Genomic DNA, 17,466 nt, shown 5'->3' on the forward strand with positions numbered 1-17,466 from the left:
ATGCAACCTAGCTCTGCATCTGTGGGGGCTATTTAAGAAAGAAAGAATTGGACAAAATCCTTGAAATCTAGGACAATTTTGTAGATTAGTTTATGTTTTTGCTGATCAGCATTCATAAAGCATTTTCTGATGAGTTTTCTTCACTGTTTGCCTGTTTTGCCAGAGCTAATTGAACCATTAGGTTATTTACTAAAGGAAAAACAGGTGTTTTTATTGGCGTATTCCCAATTTTGCCTTGCTGCAGCAAGTAAAAATGCAGAGTTGGAAATCCTTAACTGCTTCATACAGTTTCCCACATTTTATTGTGCCTTAAAAAAAATAAAAAAATAGTTTTTTTTTACCTTTGACATGATCTTAAGGCTTCACTTCTAATTGTCAGGCGTGTGCTCCACTATATGTACAGGCATACCCCGCATTAACGTAAGCAATGGGACCGGAGCATGTATGTAAAGCGAAAATGTACTTAAAGTGAAGCACTCCCTTTTTCCCACTTATCGATGCATGTACTGTGCTGCAATCATCATATACGTGCATAACTGGTGTAAATAATGCATTGGTAACAGGCTCTATAGTCTCCCCGCTTGCGCACAGCTTCGGTACAGGTAGGGAGCCGGTATTACTGTTCAGGACGTGCTGACAGGCGCATGCGTGAGCTGCCGTTTGCCTATTGAGCGAGATGTACTTACTCGCGAGTGTACTTAAAGTGAGTGTCCTTAAACCGGGGTATGCCTGTATAGAGTTTCATTTGAGCGCACTGCTAAATATTGTACCAGCATTACTTGAAAAGTGTTAGGTCAAAGTAATGGAAGATATATAAGGTATATATATATAAATATATATCATTAGATAATTATATTTAACATATCATTTTCTTAATATTATGATTACTATTCTCTAACTATTTATGGTATCAATACTAAACGAGTAAGTTATATTCAAATGTCTGCATACAGTTTATATAATATATAAAATGTTGATGGTAAATTGTGTTCTGTTTGATTTACCAACATTGACAACACAGCCTATTTAATAATGTGTATTTTATGTATGTATGTCTGTCTTTATTTATATAGCGCCATTAATGTACAAAGCGCTTCACAGTAGTAATACACGTGACAATCATATAAATAACAAATAATGCAAATAACAGATCATGGGAATAAGTGCATCAGACATAAAAGTAACATTTCGGAAGAGGAGTCCCTGTTCTGAAGAGCTTAGAATCTTATTAAACTACATTCATTATCATTATATGTCACAATATACAAGACTGCATTTACTAGTTTTATTTGTAATTTTGATACAAGCGCAATGCATTTTCCTATTTACTACAAAACTTGCCTTGGCTAAACTTGTGAAAGATAATACTCCCTCTAAGTAGATAGCCCATACAGTATATATTTCCTGGTGAAATTACTCCTACTAACAAAGTGAACTAATACAGTTACATGTTTTAAGAGGTGAAGGCCCATATGTACTCAGTACTACTAAGATGTGTGACCCATTCACTTTAAGTGAAATGGATGAGTTGTAAGGGTTCTTATGGCTTAATACAACTTTGTAAATAAAGCCCTACATTTTTGTGATTTTTGCCTTTTTAAATCAGAAAAGCCTATTAAAAAGTTGGCAAACATGGGCATATATTAATTAAATATGATAAACCTCTTTACAGAAATCAAGTGCCTCCCTTTAATTAGTCACCAGTTTGTACAGAAAATTAAAGATCACCTACAGTAATTTTAGAAGTATTCAAGATATTGATTATTTTTCTTTTGAAAGTAAGAAAATTCATTGGTAATTGACATTTTTTTTAAAAATGTTTCTGCTAACAAAGTTTGACTTCCCCGTTAAACACAACACTTTGATTACATCAAATGGGGGAGTGTTGTGTAGGTTATATATACTGAAAATAATGCAGAGGGTGGTGAGAGCCTATCAGATATAGTCGAGATGTTACTGAGAAGAACATTGATTGGGTTGCTTGTATTGCCAGTTTGAACCTACCAGTAGCAATCCATGTATATTTACGTCTGTACAAGCTCAACAAATGAATAACATCTCTAAAGTATTGTCATGGAAACCGATTTATTCTTAGTCTAGTCCAGACGTTCCCCATTGGTTGAGAGATTGAACCATACGCAAGTTTAGATGATTACTGTATAGGTCTCCATAAAAAAAAACTATGCTGACACTATGGTTATAATTTAAAACAGCAATTTATTTTTAGTGTCGCTTCATTGTTTCAGTCAGTATCGTAAAGTTATGTAATTGGTTTTCTTTGGCCATACTGTATGTTCAACCTCATTTCATGCTCTCTGTTTGTTCCCCTTATGCCAACAGGGTCCTCTCCTCTAAGGGCATACCCTCTTTTACCTGTCATCACCCGACACCCCAGCGTGGTTACACACTTGGTCCCATCACCCTCCCATATCCAGGTGCTGTCTCCTACACACCTATCTCCAGGATGCACACGCTCTGAGACCCCTGCCAGTGAAGCCCACCCCAGCAGCGAATCAGAGCTAGAGCAAACTGCCCCACATTTGAAAAAGCCACGTCGCAGCCGAACCATCTTCACCGAACTTCAGCTCATGGGACTGGAAAAGAAATTCCAGAAGCAGAAATATTTGTCCACTCCAGACCGGTAAGTGAGGTTACAGTGAAATTGGAACCATAAGGGATTAAATCAATTCATTTTTTTACAGATGGCCCACATTATTTGCTATAGCATTGAGGTTCAATTCATACTTTAAATAAACCCTTATATTTTTCTTACAGCAGTGAACCAAAGAATAAATGTTCAGAGCAGACTCTTAGTGATTGGTTATGTCACCTGAAAGCTCTATTTCTCAGGAAATAAATTAGACTGCAAGCTATTTGGAGCAATTCATTCATTCTATTTTATATACTGTACCATTGTGTACACCTGTGAGTATATATGATGAGGTTGTCTTTTTCTGCTGCAAACAGCATGTCAGAATCTTAAGGATCAGAGTATTTTCATTTACAGTAGTAGTAGGAAAATTACTAGTATCCTTTTTGACAAGAGATGTGGGAGTAAATACATCCCAGAAAGGCAAAAAGTAATAATAATGCTTAGGAAAAGTCAAGTCGCTTTTATATAAAAAAAAGTATTTGTATCTATTTATTCACCTTAGTTTATTTAATCTGTTTGTGATTAAATATTGCAATAATGAATATATCCAGAAAAAACATTAATTACTGTGCTTTTACAGTATTTATTTATTTATAAAATGTTTTACCAGGAAGTAATACATTGAGAGTTACCTCTCATTTTCAAGTACTGTACGTCCTGGGTATAGAGTTAAGATGACAAATAATACATGTTACATGCAGCGGCCGTTATTCGAACACTTCACAGGTCATGTACATCGGACTCCCGATTTTAAACCGCGGGATGAATTCCAGCCTTCCCGCACTAAGATGCGAGCACGGCGAGTGCAGAAAATGAATTTTTGTGTTCTTGCTATTAAAAACATGAAATTGACACAGTAGCACAGTAGCACAGTACTGTACACATTACAATTCATCCATTTTATTGCAAACGAAGAAACAGAATCCATGAAATTCAAACAAAACATCCGCGATAAGCGCGGGTGCCTGGGGCGATTGGCCGCGTTCATGCTGCGTTGGTGTCCCGCCTGTGTGCCCGCAGACCAAGCTAGACCCCAGTACTGAGGTGGGAACGGTATTACACCACACACCCACAGCAGTGGGAGCAAGCCCGGAGTGTGGTATAGCGTTGCTGGGCCTGTAGAAAGAGTTGTTAGCAGATACTTGCAACGCTTGGGGAGTGTCCGTGAGAATAGTCGTGTCCGTTTGCCAATGTTCAGGGGATCCAGAGAGTAGAGTCGTCAGAGAGCAAGCCAGGTCCTAGGAAGCCAGAGGTCAGCGAAGTCGTATGCGTAGCAGGGTTCAAGGGGTTACCAGAGAGCAGAGTAGTCCAGGGAGAGCAGGGGTCAAAGCCAGGGAAATCCAAAGTAACACAGGAGCAGGTATTCACAGGAGCACAGAGGGAGCACAGCATAGGTCAGGTACACACAGGGAAACAGTATGGACAAAAGATAGTTTCCGTGGGCGCCTATATTAACAACTACTACAAAAGGATATACGAAAACCAAGCCTGTTGGCTGTGAAGAAACGTGGCTCCTCACAGTGTGCTTGAAAGAAAAGAAAAAGCACAACACATAGCGTAATACTGTAGAATGTAAGACAAACAACACTTAAGACAACATATAACAGCTGAGAACTGAATAGGTGAATTTAGCACGATAAAAACATTTAATAACAGTTAATAATTAATATAATGCACAATACACATGGACATATATTATGTGAACAAATAAAATGAATGAATTAATGGTTCTAATACTCCGTAGCACCAATGATGATGATTGCAATGCCTACTCACCAGATGGAATAGGTTTGCAGGCAGTGGATAATTTAGAGAGTTACCCCTCTCGTTTCTTTAAGTTGCTCTCTGCTAACTGGCGTCTCCGTCTGCTCGTGGATGTAACTCGTCAAGCAGGAACTCCTGCAGCACGCTGGGGAGGACGTCCGGTAGATGGTGAACAGCAGCAGCTGATTCGGCACGCCGTCGGCAACGGGAAACTAGTCAGTTAGTGGCGCACACAGATTTGCCAATGCGTGGGGATACTGACACCAATGTGCTGGGTATTAAAATCGCCACCCTACGCGTTTCGAGAGCGCTCTGCTCTCTTCCTCAGGGGTATATGAAATAAAAGTCCAGCGATGTCCTTTAAATACATGGTCCGCAATTTTAGTAAATAATTTCACCTGCCGCTGATTGCACATGCGCAGTGGAAGAAATGAGGTAGTTCTTGAAAATGGTTGTGTAATCAAACACATGCGCAATTGGACAGTCAAGAATGCTATTGCAAAAAGCTACTACTATTTGTATACAGCTGTTATACGTTACAAACAACATTGACATGACAAACTTATTCTGTGAATAACAAATAACATATATAACTAACAAAATATATTTATATATTTACATAATTAATCTAAAGATAAAAAATAAATAAAAAATATAATCAATATATAATTAAACTTAATAATCGTGAATTAATGTGCCCATTGATAACTAATGTAACTTAATATGATAATTAAAATATTTGAGAATGTGTTAAGCTAGTAGTAGTGTATTTATGATATATGTAGGAGGAGCCTATTGTTAGAAGTGAAATAGACACTATTATCTGAGATATGTCTGTTTAAATGGACGATTGTAGTTTTAACCCACCAAAAAGGATTTCAAATCAAATTCTACATTTAAGCCCATTGGGGACAGAGTGCGTAACTCATAAATCCAATAGGATTCTCTTCTCCCCAATAGGCTCAATGTATTTCCTCCTCTCCAGTGTGGTGTAATACACTCTATCCCTACACATCTTAGACCTTTCGGATCTCTATTGTGCACCTGAAGAAAATGATTAGACACATTGTGTGTAACTAAACCGGTTTTAATATTGTATATATGTTCGTACAAACGTCTTTTTATAGCTCTTGTTGTCATACCCACATACTGCAGACCACATGGACATTCGAGTAGATATATAACAAAAGAACTACTACATGTGATATGTTGCTTGATTTTATACTGTTTTTGGGTTTTATTTGATATAAAGTTAGTTTTTTTGGTACTATATTTGCATGCCGTGCATTTGTTACAGAGGAAGTATCCCCCACAAAGTGCTGCATTGCGATGAACAGGTTGCAGCGATGGACAGCTACTGTAGGTGCCAGTCTCTGTCCTATATTAGGAGCTTTTGTGAATATAATGTGTGGATATTCGGGTGAAATTACATCAGGATACCTTGTTGCATAGTCCACTATTACAAGGATAAACCTGTGTCCTTTCGCAGAAGGTTCTAGAGGTCCTACCAAGTCTACCCCAATCCTCTCAAAGGGAACTGACACCAAGGGTAGAGGAACCAAAAGGGCTGGTTTTTGTCCTTTTGGACTAGTTAGCTGGCACTCCGGACATGCTGCACATAGCTTAGCAATATCACCATGCATCCCTGGCCAATAGAATCGGGATGAAATACGGTCCAATGTTTTATCCCTGCCCAGGTGAGCACCCCAAGGGACAGTATGGGCTAGAGTGAACACAGATTTGACAAACGCCTTGGGAACCAATATCTGTCTGGTGACCTCTCCTGTTTGTGTCTGCCTATTCACCCTATAAAGGATATCCTTTGAAAGCTCAAAATGGGGGAATACTATCACCCCCTGTGCATCTAAAATCTGTTCATCAATTTTCACCACCTTGTCATAATGTCTAGCAAGGACTGGGTCTTCCCTTTGCTTCTGGCGAAAGTCAGGGAGGTACAGGTCTGGTAAATCTCCAGGGCCTATATCCCCCTCCCTTTGGCCATCCCCAGCCATCACTTGTGACCTCTGACTACTAGAATGGTCACCTTGAGACCCAGATTTCTGCAACCAGTCCTGTTTGTCCAAGCATCTTTGCTTCCGAGTCTTTTGAACCCGGTGTCTACTTGGAAAAAGGTCTGCCGAGAAGGGGAACAGCTTGCCAGGGTTCTCCTGAACCCTAGAAGGAGGCTCCTCGTGAAAGACTGGGGCCATTAGGTCCGAAAAGAAAGGCCAGTCCTGACCGAGCACAACGGGGGCAGGGAGCCAAGGAGCAACTCCTACTTCGAGGTAAGCCTCCTGACCTTTTACCTGTAGCCGGATTTTGGCCGTCGGATAGCGTTTTACATCGCCGTGTATACATTCTATTCTCCACGGCGAGTCAAAAGAACACACGTTGGGTGGTAACAGTTCCTGTAGGACCAGAGTTTTCCCAGAGCCCGAATCTACAAGGGCCTGAACGGTTTTTCCCTCAATCAGGGCTGGAAGTAGTCAGGGCTTGTAATTTTCCCCAGTAAAGGCCGAGGCGACGGTTCTGCTGAATGAACAATCCATCTGTGGACAGTCCACATACCGGTGGCCTTGTTCTCCGCAGGCGGAACATGGAGAGGGTTCCCTCGCAGGAGGGGGTTGTGGATAGCGCTCTGCTGGACCGGTTACTGGAGACCAGGCATCTGGTGGGTCCTGTGGGCGCCGTCCTCAGAAGTTCCTCTCATTTTGCGACGAGCCGACATCCGGAAGGAGATGAGGGTCTCGGCGGGGACCAGCATTTGGACTCCGTCCTTGCTGGAACGACTGCTCCTTCCGTTGGACTTGGCGGTTCCGTGACAGGCCGTAGGTTCCCCGTTGATCCGACCTCCCTCTTTGGGTGTCCGCAAGTGCCGGTGGAGTCGGGTCCAGGACACTCGCCTGCTGCTCAGCCCCAAGGAAGTTCTCCACGAGTCGGACCGCCAAAGCTAGGGTTTCAGCAGTGTGGCGTTTTACCCACGAGCGTGCGGAAGGGGGTATTATTTGTAGAAATTGTTCCAAAACCACCTGCTCAAGAATTGCCTCCTTAGTGCACTCCTCGGGTTGTATCCAGCGCGTTCATAAGTCCAATAATCGCTGAGCGAGGACCCGGGGTCTCATCTTAGCGGTGTACTTCATGTTCCGGAATTGCTGCCGGTAAGTCTCTGGGGTCAGACCTAAGAGATCCAGTATGGCGGATTTTACTTGTCGGTAGTCCATTGCCTGATCTGCTGGGAGACCCTGATATGAGGCCTGGGCTTCTCCTATGAGGAGCGGGGCCAAAGCAGTTGCCCAGCGATCTGTAGCCCAGCCCTGAGCTTCAGCAACTCTTTCAAAAGTCAGTAAAAAAGCCTCTGGATCCTCGTTCGGAGCCATTTTCCTTAGGAGTATAGGGGGTCTGCTTGCTAGTTCTGCACTGGCAGACCCTTGGAATTGGGTCAGCAGCTTGGCAATCCGTTCATCCTGTGCTGCTTGTAGTGTTTCATCTCTCTCCGCTTGCAGCCGGGCCTGTTCCTGCATTAACAGTCCCTGCTGTTTGGTCTGCTCCTGCATTAACTGTCCCTGCTGTCTGGTTTGCTCACACAGAAACTCTTTCAAAATTTCTTCCATTCTTGTGTGTGTGTGTGTGGCCCTTTAACTGCAGGAGCCTTTTGAAAAAAACCTTCCCAATTCTTGACACCATATGTTGCAGGGTACATGCAACTACACACGTGGGTTTCTTGCCAAGGCTTATTTATTTAGCCTTAACAGATATACAACACACAAAACAAAAATAGCTTTTCTTCAGCTAAAACAAAATGAAACAGTTTCTCTTTAGCAGACAGTGTGTCACTCAGGCAGCAATCCCTTTTCTAAGCAGGAGACAGACAGTTTATAATTCAGTTACATTGTTTATCAGACCTTGTATGAGGAAATCTCTTTAGCAGCAGCTTACTCCTCTCTCAACAACCAAGATCCATGTGTCTATAGCCTGGGTTTTAACACACCTTGATTAGGCAGCTGGGATCCAACTAATTGTCCTGAGGTTACCAGCTAAAGTTAACCTAGTCAGTGCTGCACTGCAGACTAGACATAGGTTTTCCAGGCATATAACTGGTGGCTTGTATTTACCCTGTCACACCCCCCCCTTGAGGATCAATCTCCGAGTGATCCAACCACGGTTTAAGGGGGAATCTCTGGTGAAACTGGGAGAGCAACCTTGGGGCGTGGACGTGATGTGCCGGTACCCAGGAACGTTCCTCAGGACCATAGCCCTTCCAATGTACCAAAAATTGAAGATTTCTTTTAGAAATACAAGAGACAATAAGGGACTGTATTTCATACTCCTGTTCACCCATGGACTGGAGTAAGTCTCCACAAGGGATCCGGGAAGTGAGGGCTGGACACAAACTTTTTGAGGAGGGACACATGGAAGACCGAAGGGACTTTCATAGAAGAGGGAAGCTCGAGGCGATAGGCCACAGAGTTGACCCTCTCCAAGATCTTAAAAGGTCCCAGGAATCTAGGGGACAATTTGGGTGAAGGAGACTTGAGCCTGATGTTTTTAGCTGAGAGCCAGACTAGATCACTGGGTTTGAAAGAAGGTCCTCTCTGACGGCGATCAGCCTTAGTCTTCTGCTTGGCTACCGGCGATCGTAAGGACTTGAGAATCTTCTTCCATGATTCTTGCAAGTTGGTGATATGAGAATCTGCTGCAGGAACTCCAGAAGGAGAAGGTGAGAGAGGAAGGCTACTGAGGTGAAAGCCACAGTTGATACAAAGGGGAGACTCCTGAGTGGACTCGTTCTTTTAGGAGTTGATGGCGAATTCGGCCATGGTAGAAGATCCACCCAGTTATCTTGTGAGTAGGAAATGAAGCATCTCAGATACTGCTCGAGAGTTTGGTTCATTCTTTCAGTTTGGCCGTTAGTTTGTGGATGATATCCTGAGGAGAACAAGAGGGATATACCCAATCTTTGAGAGAAAGCTCGCCAGAATTTCGAGATGAACTGGGATCCCCGGTCTGAGACGATAGAAATAGGAACTAAGTGCAGCCTGAAGATTTCCTTGGAGAATACATCCGCCAATGTAGCTGAGTTGGGAAGACCCTAGAGGGGCACGAAATGAGCCTGCTTAGAAAATCAATCAACTACGACCAAGATCGTGTTCATCCCTTTGGACACTGGCAATTCAACGATAAAGTCCATTGAAATGTGTTTCCATGGTTGTTCCGGGATGGGAAGGGGTAGCAGCAGTCCCGACGGCTTATGATGCAGGGTTTTACTCTGGGCACAAACCGTACAGGCGGAGGTAAAATTGAGGATATCCTGATTCATCTTAGGCCACCAGAAAGTCTGTTTAATGAGATCAGCTGTCCTCTTGAAGCCTGGATGACCAACTGCTCTGGAGGAATGCCCCCAAATTAAGATTTTATGGCGGAAACGTGGGGCCGCGTAGAGACGTCCTTCTGGTACCCTGAACCTGCTGGGGACATGTGCTTGTGCCTTGTGGATCTCGTCCAAGATATCGAAGTTGTTAGCCGAGATTATGCACTTGGCCGGGAGAATAGGTTCAGAGATCTCTTTAGCCTCGGTCTCTGAGGCAAACTGACGAGAAAGGGCATCCGCTTTAACATTTTTGATACCAGGGATATAGGAGATGGTGTAGTTGAAGTGGGAAAAGAAGAGTGACCAGCGAGCCTGGCGGGAGCCCAAGCGGCGAGCACCCCCAATATATAACAGGTTTTGTGGTCCGTGAGAATGGCGATTGGTTCCATGGAACCCTCTAAAAGATGTCTCCATTCCTGGAGAGCCAACTTGATGGCCAAAAGTTCACGATTACCGACATCATAGTTCCTTTCTGCTGCTGAAAATTTACGTGAAAAAAAACCACAAGGATGGAGTTTCTCTTGGAAAGAAGTCCTCTGGGACAGAACTGCGCCAGCTCCTACGTCTGAGGTGTCAACTTCCAAAGTAAAGGGGAGGGAGGTATCCGGATGATGCAGGATGGGGGCAGAGACGAACGCCTTCTTGAGGGACTCAAAGGCTGTGATGGCTTCTGGTGACCAGGATGAGACATCGGCGCCTTTTTTGGTCAAAGCGGTGATGGGAAGGGCAAAGGAAATTTTTTTTTGATAAACTTCCTGTAATAATTAGCGAAGCCAAGAAAACGTTGCACAGCTTTGAGCGAATTAGGGAGTGGCCAATCAAGAACCGCCTTCAGCTTCTCTGGGTCCATGGAGAAACCTTGGCTGGAGATGATATAGCCTAGGAAGGCTGTGGAAGCCTGGTGAAACAAACACTTTTCCATCTTGGCGTAAAGACGGTTGGAACGTAGCCTGGAAAGCACAAGTTTGGTATGCTGAATGTGTTCCTCAAGATTTTTAGAAAAAATAAGGATGTCGTCCAGATAGACAATGTCAAAGGTACCCAAAACGTCACGGAAGATGTCGTTCATAAATTCCTGAAAGACGGCCGGGGCATTACACAGCCCAAAGGGCATAACAAGGTATTCATAGTGTCCGGAACGTGTGTTAAATGCTGTTTTCCACTCGTCTCCCTCACTTATGCGAATGAGATTATAGGCACCCCTTAAGTCAAGTTTTGAAAAAATAGAGGCCCCTTGGAGGCGATCAAACAGTTCAGAAATGAGCGGAATCGGATACCTGTTTTTCACCGTGATCTTATTGATTCCGCGGAAGTCTATGCAAGGCCTTAGGGATCCATCCTTCTTCTTCACAAAAAAAAATCCCGCACAGGCAGGAGAGGTGGAGTTGCGGATGAAACCTTTTCCAGGTTTTCTTGAATATAAGAAGTCATGGCCTCGGTCTCCGAGATGGAGAGTGGGTAGGACTTAGACTTCGGCAGGACAGTCCCGGGGATGAGGTCGACCGGGCAATCGTACGGGCGATGAGGAGGAAGAACCTCTGCTTGTACCTTGTTGAACATGTCCAAGTACTCATGGTACACGGCAGGCAAGGGCGAACGGTCGATAAGTACGGAGTCCAAACCAGCAAGCACAACCACAGGAGGGTCCGCTGGCATAGTATCTGCGGACGAGGGCCACTGGATGGGCACGGTACCAGACCAATCAATGCGCGGATTGTGGAGTTGAAGCCAAGGCAATCCTAATATAATTTGTACTGAAGGAGACTGAAAAATGTCAAAGACAATTACCTCCTTGTGACCATCAGCCAGGGTCAAGGTAAGAGGAATAGACTCCCAGATGATGAAAGCCGGCTGGAGTGGTCGTCCGTCGATGGCCTCAAGGCCAACTGGGCTCTTCCTTCTGACCATGAGGATTTGATTCTCCTCTACAAAATGCTGGTCCAGGAAATTACCGCCCAATCCAGAATCTAAGAATGCTTCGACCTTTACGACAAGGTTGGGGCCCTCCAGTGTGGCTGGTAGCATCAGCTTCTTTGGGAGAGTTTTGGAAGGAGAGGGGTTAGGAGAGACAGTACCCAGTAGAAGCCCCTCTACCTTTACTGGGTGTGCCCGTTTTCCCGGCTTCAAGGGACAATTTTGGAGACGATGTTCCGAGGAAGCACAATAGAAACACAGCCGGTTCTGGCGCCGCCGCTCTCTCTCGGTCGCCAGGAGTTGTTGACTGCCAACCTGCATAATTTCCGAGGACTCCAGATCCAGGAGAGGAGTAGCGACTGACCTGTGAGACATAACAGAGGAAGAAGAATGGTAACAGTGCCTCTCGTGTCGTCGCTCTTGCATGCGCTTATCCATGCGTACGCTCAGGGTGATGAGTTCCTCCAGGGACGTAGGCCGGGCGTGAGTGGCCAGATCGTCTTTCAACGTATCTGAGAGTCCATGCCAGTATGCCGCTGTGAGTGCCTCATCATTCCATTGGACTTCGGCGGCCAGCGTACGGAACGCAATGGCGTATTTAGCAGCTGAATTTCAACCCTGAGAAACATGGAAGAGTGAGAAGGCAGCTGTCTCGTGCCGTGCGGGGGTATCAAACACAAGTTGGAATTCACATCTGAATAGAATATAATCTTGCATTATTTCGTTACCACGTTCCCATAGAGGAGAGGCCCAGGCAAGGGCGTCTCCAGTGAGTAGGGCGTAAATATACGCGATCTTAGCACGGCCAGTAGGAAACAGGGAGGGAGACATCTCAAACTGTACCTCACATTGGTTTAAGAAACCGCGACAGTTGAGAGGGTTTCCATCATAGCGATTTGGCGAGGGTATCCATGGACCAGGGTTGGTGTAGGGAGTAGCCACAGGTGGCATAGAAGGTGAAGGGTTTTCTCTAGGGGCCACATTAGCTAATTGCTGGGAGATAGTGGACAGCTGAGTGTTAACGAGTTGTAGAGTTTCCAGAGGAATAATTATCTCCACCACTGTACCCACCTCAGGGGGGTCTGCATTTGTTGGGCTCTGCATAATGTCACGCCTGTATGCCCGCAGACCAAGCTAGACCCCAGTACTGAGGTGGGAACGGTATGATACCACACACCCACAGCAGTGGGAGCAAGGCCGGAGTGTGGTATAGCGTTGCTGGGCCTGTAGAAAGAGTTGTTAGCAGATACTTGCAACGCTTGGGGAGTGTCCGTGAGAATAGTCGTGTCCGTTTGACAATGTTCAGGGGATCCAGAGAGTAGAGTCGTCAGAGAGCAAACCAGGTCCTAGGAAGCCAGAGGTCAGCGAAGTCGTATGCGTAGCAGGGTTCAAGGGGTTACCAGAGAGCAGAGTAGTCCAGGGAGAGCAGGGGTCAAAGCCAGGGAAATCCAAAGTAACACAGGAGCAGGTATTCACAGGAGCACAGAGGAGTACAGCATAGAACAGGTACACACAGGGAAACAGGAACTATGCAGAGCGAGGAAGAGGTGGACAGACAGGGATTATAAAGGAAGGTGCACCAATGACAGAGAGGGGAAGCATGCACGTGCGTCCTCCGTGGGCGCATGTATAGGACGCGTCACCAGGCGCACGGAACGCCGCGCTGCAGCTACCACGCGAGGAGGAGGCAACGGGACGGATGGTACCACAGGAGAAGGTAACGGAGCTTCCGCAGGGGAGATAGAGTGGGGAGGATCAAGGTGAGGGCTAAGGGGGCACGTGGGTATGCGGGACCTGCGGGGAACATGCTGAGGTAAAGGGAAAGAGGTAGAAGTGAAGGAGAGGAGTGAAAAGGAATAGGAAGGGTGACAGGAGAAGGGAGAGAGGGACAAAGAGAGGAAGGAATCTCCTGAGTCGTCACAGTTGGGAACAGCAGAGAACTCAAAATCGGCGCTGAGATGTGTTCGAATAACGGCCGCTGCATCAGTAGTTACATAAATGTATGTCCCAAAGTATGTCTTATCTTTATGTCGGGGTCTCTGGCTGAGGCTACTAACTCCTAATTTCCATTCAAATGGTACTTATAAATGCCCTTTAACATATAGGGTCATATTTAGTGGTACTAAGCTACATAGGCACCTTGCAGACAGGGCCGATGCAAGTGTATTTGGAGTTTTAGCGAACATTCAGCTTTGCGTCCCCCTCCCTCCCCACAATGAACTTTCCGATTTTTAAAAAATGTTATACCCCCTTTCTGTCTCCCTCCTTCATTCTCTTTGCTCCATTATCTCTCTCACTCTGCTCCCATTCTCTCCCAGCCCCCCCATTATCTCTCCCTCTATCCCCATTCTCTCTTCCTCCCACCATTCTTTCTCCCTCCCACTATGTTTCTCTCAACCCATTCTATCTCTCTCTCCCTCTCCCCTCCCATGCATTGCCCCCTATTCTCTCCCCTCATTCTCTTTCTCATCCTCTCTCCTCATCCCCCTCCCTCCCTTCTTCCACATCCTCTCACCCCCTCCTCATTCTCTCACCTCTCCTCATACTCTCATCCCCTCCACATACTCCCTCATCTTCCTCTCTCTAATACTCCCTCCTCATCCTCCCTCTCATTCACTCTCACCCCTCCTTCCTCGTCAGACCAGAGGGTCAGGTTCCGCCCCGCTGTCGTCTGCTGCAGCCGGCCAGACACATGTTTCATTCTCTGCTCTGCTCCCAGCCTCCTGCTGCCCTATCCTCTGCCATCATCAGTCACCCTCACCCTTTGCTGCTCATTTCCTTCTGCTCTTGTCATCACTCTCTGCCACTGCCTCCCCCCAAAATGCGCCACCCTGGGCGACCACCTAATTCCCATAGGCCTAGCACTGGCCCTGCTTGCAGCCCATTAACTTGAATGGGCTTTAAGCTGCAATGGTAATTTATGACTAAGCATAACTTGATTAAATCAACCCATAACATGGTAGCGCTAAGTATTGAATGTTTGCAATCTATTTCTTGTAACAGTTGAGGAAGGGAAATTTAGTCAACTCTGATACTGGGTATCACATGACAATCCTATGTTAACTGCCATTCAAGTCAATGGCAGGTAGCATGGGATTGTGCTACTGTACAATACCCAGTATTGGAGTTTAGTGAAACATGTACAGTGTATATACAGGTCTAGCAAGACTTACTGTCTTTGGTGCCATAATCATGCGACCATGGTGGTCACTACACCAGAGGATTAATGCTGCTGGGGGTTGTATTCAGAAGCATGGACCCCAGCAAGGTAATTGCGGTAGACACTGTCGGATGCCGCTGACTTTTCTTCCTGTCTGTGCCGCAGAGGACAACAAGTGTTGCTACATCTGCAGACGTTTTACATCTCTACTGAATGATGATCACACATCCATCTCTTTGTCTTTTCCAGGCTTGACTTAGCTCAGTCACTCGGCCTGTCACAGCTGCAAGTGAAGACATGGTACCAAAATCGTCGGATGAAATGGAAAAAAATTGTAAGTTTGTTCAAATGTATTGTATTGTATGTCTTTATTTATATAGCGCCATAAATATACATAGCGCTTCACAGTAGTAATACATGTTGTAATCATATAAATAACAAATAATATAAATAACAGGTCATGTGAATAAGTGCTTCAGACATAAGAGTAACATTTTGGAAGAGGAGTCCCTGCTACGAGGAGCTTACAATCTAATTCGTAGGTAGGGGAACGTATAGAAACAGTAGGAGGGAATTCTAGTAAGTGCGTCTGCAGGGGGCCAAGCTTTATTTATCATGTGTCCAGGATTATCCACAGTGCTATACATATGCTTTTTTAAGCAAATGTGTCTTAAGGTGAGTCTTAAAGGTGGATAGACAGGGTGCTAGTCAGGTATTGAGGGGAAGGGCATTCCAGAGGTGCGGGGCAGTCAGTGAGAAAGGTTCAAGGTGGGAGAGGGCTTTAGATACAAAGGGGGTAGAACGAAGACATCCTTGAGCAGAACGCAAGAGTCGGGATGGTGCATAGCGAGAAATTAGGGCTGAGATGTAAGGAGGGGCAGAGGAGTGTAAAGCTTTAAAAGTGAGGAGGAGAATTGAGTGTGAGATGTAGGATTTGATCGGAAGCCAGGAGAGGGATTTCAGGAGGAGCGACGCGGAGACAGATTTAGGAAAGAGTAGAGTGATTCTGGCAGCAGCGTTAAGGATAGATTGTAGGGGAGACAGGTGAGAGGCAGGGAGGCCGGACAGCAGGAGGTTGCAGTAATCGAGACGGGAGAGAATGAGGGCCTGAGTCAGTGTTTTAGCAGACGAGTAACAGAGGAAAGGGCGAATCTTTGTGATATTGTGGAGGAAAAAGCAATAAGTTTTAGAAACGTTTTGAATGTGAGAGGAGAATGTGAGAGAGGAATCGAGTGTGACCCCTAGGCAGCGTGCTTGGGCTACTGGGTGAATGATCGTATTTCCAACAGTAATGTGGAAGGAGGTAGTAGGGCCAGGTTTGGGAGGAAGTATAAGGAGCTCTGTTTTTGCCATGTTAAGTTTCAGTCGGCGGATGGTCATCCAGGATGATATTCCAGAGAGACATTCAGAAACTTTGGTCTGTATAGCAGGTGTAAGGTCAGGGGTTGAAAGGTAAATTTGTGTGTCATCAGCATAGAGGTGATATTTAAACCGAAGATGTGATTAGGTCACCTAAAGAGAGTGTGTAAAGAGAAAAGAGAAAGGGTCCCAGGATAGAGCCCTGGGGTACCCCCACAGAGAGATCGATAGAGGAGGAGGCGGTGTTAGGAAAAGAGACACTGAAAGTACGATGGGAGAGGTAAGAGGAGATCCAGGATAGAGCTTTGTTCCGAATACCAAGAGTTTGGAGAATGTGGAGGAGAAAAGGGTGGTCCACGGTGTCAAATGCTGCAGAGAGGTCGAGTAATATGAGCAGAGTGTAATGACCTCTGTCTTTGGCAGCATGGAGGTCGTCGGTTATTTTAGTGAGGGCTGTTTCAATAGAGTGAGCAGTGCGGAAGCCAGATTGTAGAGGGTCTAGAAGAGAATAGGTGTTCAGAGAAAGTGTAGCAACCGAGAGAATACAAGATGTTCAAAGAGTTTGGAGGCAAGAGACAGACAGGTCGATAGTTATAAGGACAGGTAGGGTCAAGCTTGCTGTTTTTGAGCAACGGTATCACGGTTGCATGCTTGAAGGAGGATGGAAAAGTACCAGAGTAGAGGCAAGAGTTAAAGATCTGTGTGAGCATAGGCATTATAGAAGGAGCAAGAGGTTTTAGGAGATGTGAAGGAATGGGATCAAGAGGGTAGGTGGTAGAGAGAGAAGAGATCAGCAGAGACACATCCTCCGAGATAGCAGAAAAAGAGTCAAGAAAGGCAGGAGGAGAGTTAGGAAAATGTAACTACGTAATCTCATGTTTCATTGAGAGCTTCTTTAAATGTTTCTTTATGCTCTTCATCATCAAAACACTGAGCAGGTTAGAGGTACCATTACATAACACTGCTTTGAAAAACTCTGCCATAATTGTACATTTAAACTAAAAGTTCTAGAACCCTTAAAAAACAATATAGACTTGTGTCTGTTGACCGCTGTAGTTCAATACCAAACCGTCCATGTACAAAAATATATTTTTTTAAAGTCTAGGATTCCTATAAAAGTACTATCACTCTGTAAAGAAAGAAAATTCAAGGGCCTTACCCCTAAATGACATAGTCACAGTGTGGGTAGTTTAAAAAGATTGTCCAGGGTTCACATCTAAAGGCTATAAAAGATATAGCCTTACAAAA

General features: G+C 45.0%; 1 protein-coding gene across 1 annotated transcript in view; it reads left to right on the top strand.

Annotated features, from left to right (window-relative positions):
* The window catches only part of BARX2 (BARX homeobox 2), a 77,444-nt gene that overhangs the window by 57,483 nt on the left and 2,495 nt on the right, over nt 1–17,466 (top strand). Inside the window, exons 2-3 of the mRNA XM_075603335.1 lie at nt 2,341–2,641; nt 15,109–15,193. Coding sequence (XP_075459450.1) covers nt 2,341–2,641; nt 15,109–15,193 — 386 coding nt within the window. The remainder of the gene's footprint in view (nt 1–2,340; nt 2,642–15,108; nt 15,194–17,466) is intronic.

Source organism: Ascaphus truei, chromosome 6 (assembly GCF_040206685.1).
Source record: "Ascaphus truei isolate aAscTru1 chromosome 6, aAscTru1.hap1, whole genome shotgun sequence".
NCBI lineage: Eukaryota > Metazoa > Chordata > Amphibia > Anura > Ascaphidae > Ascaphus > Ascaphus truei.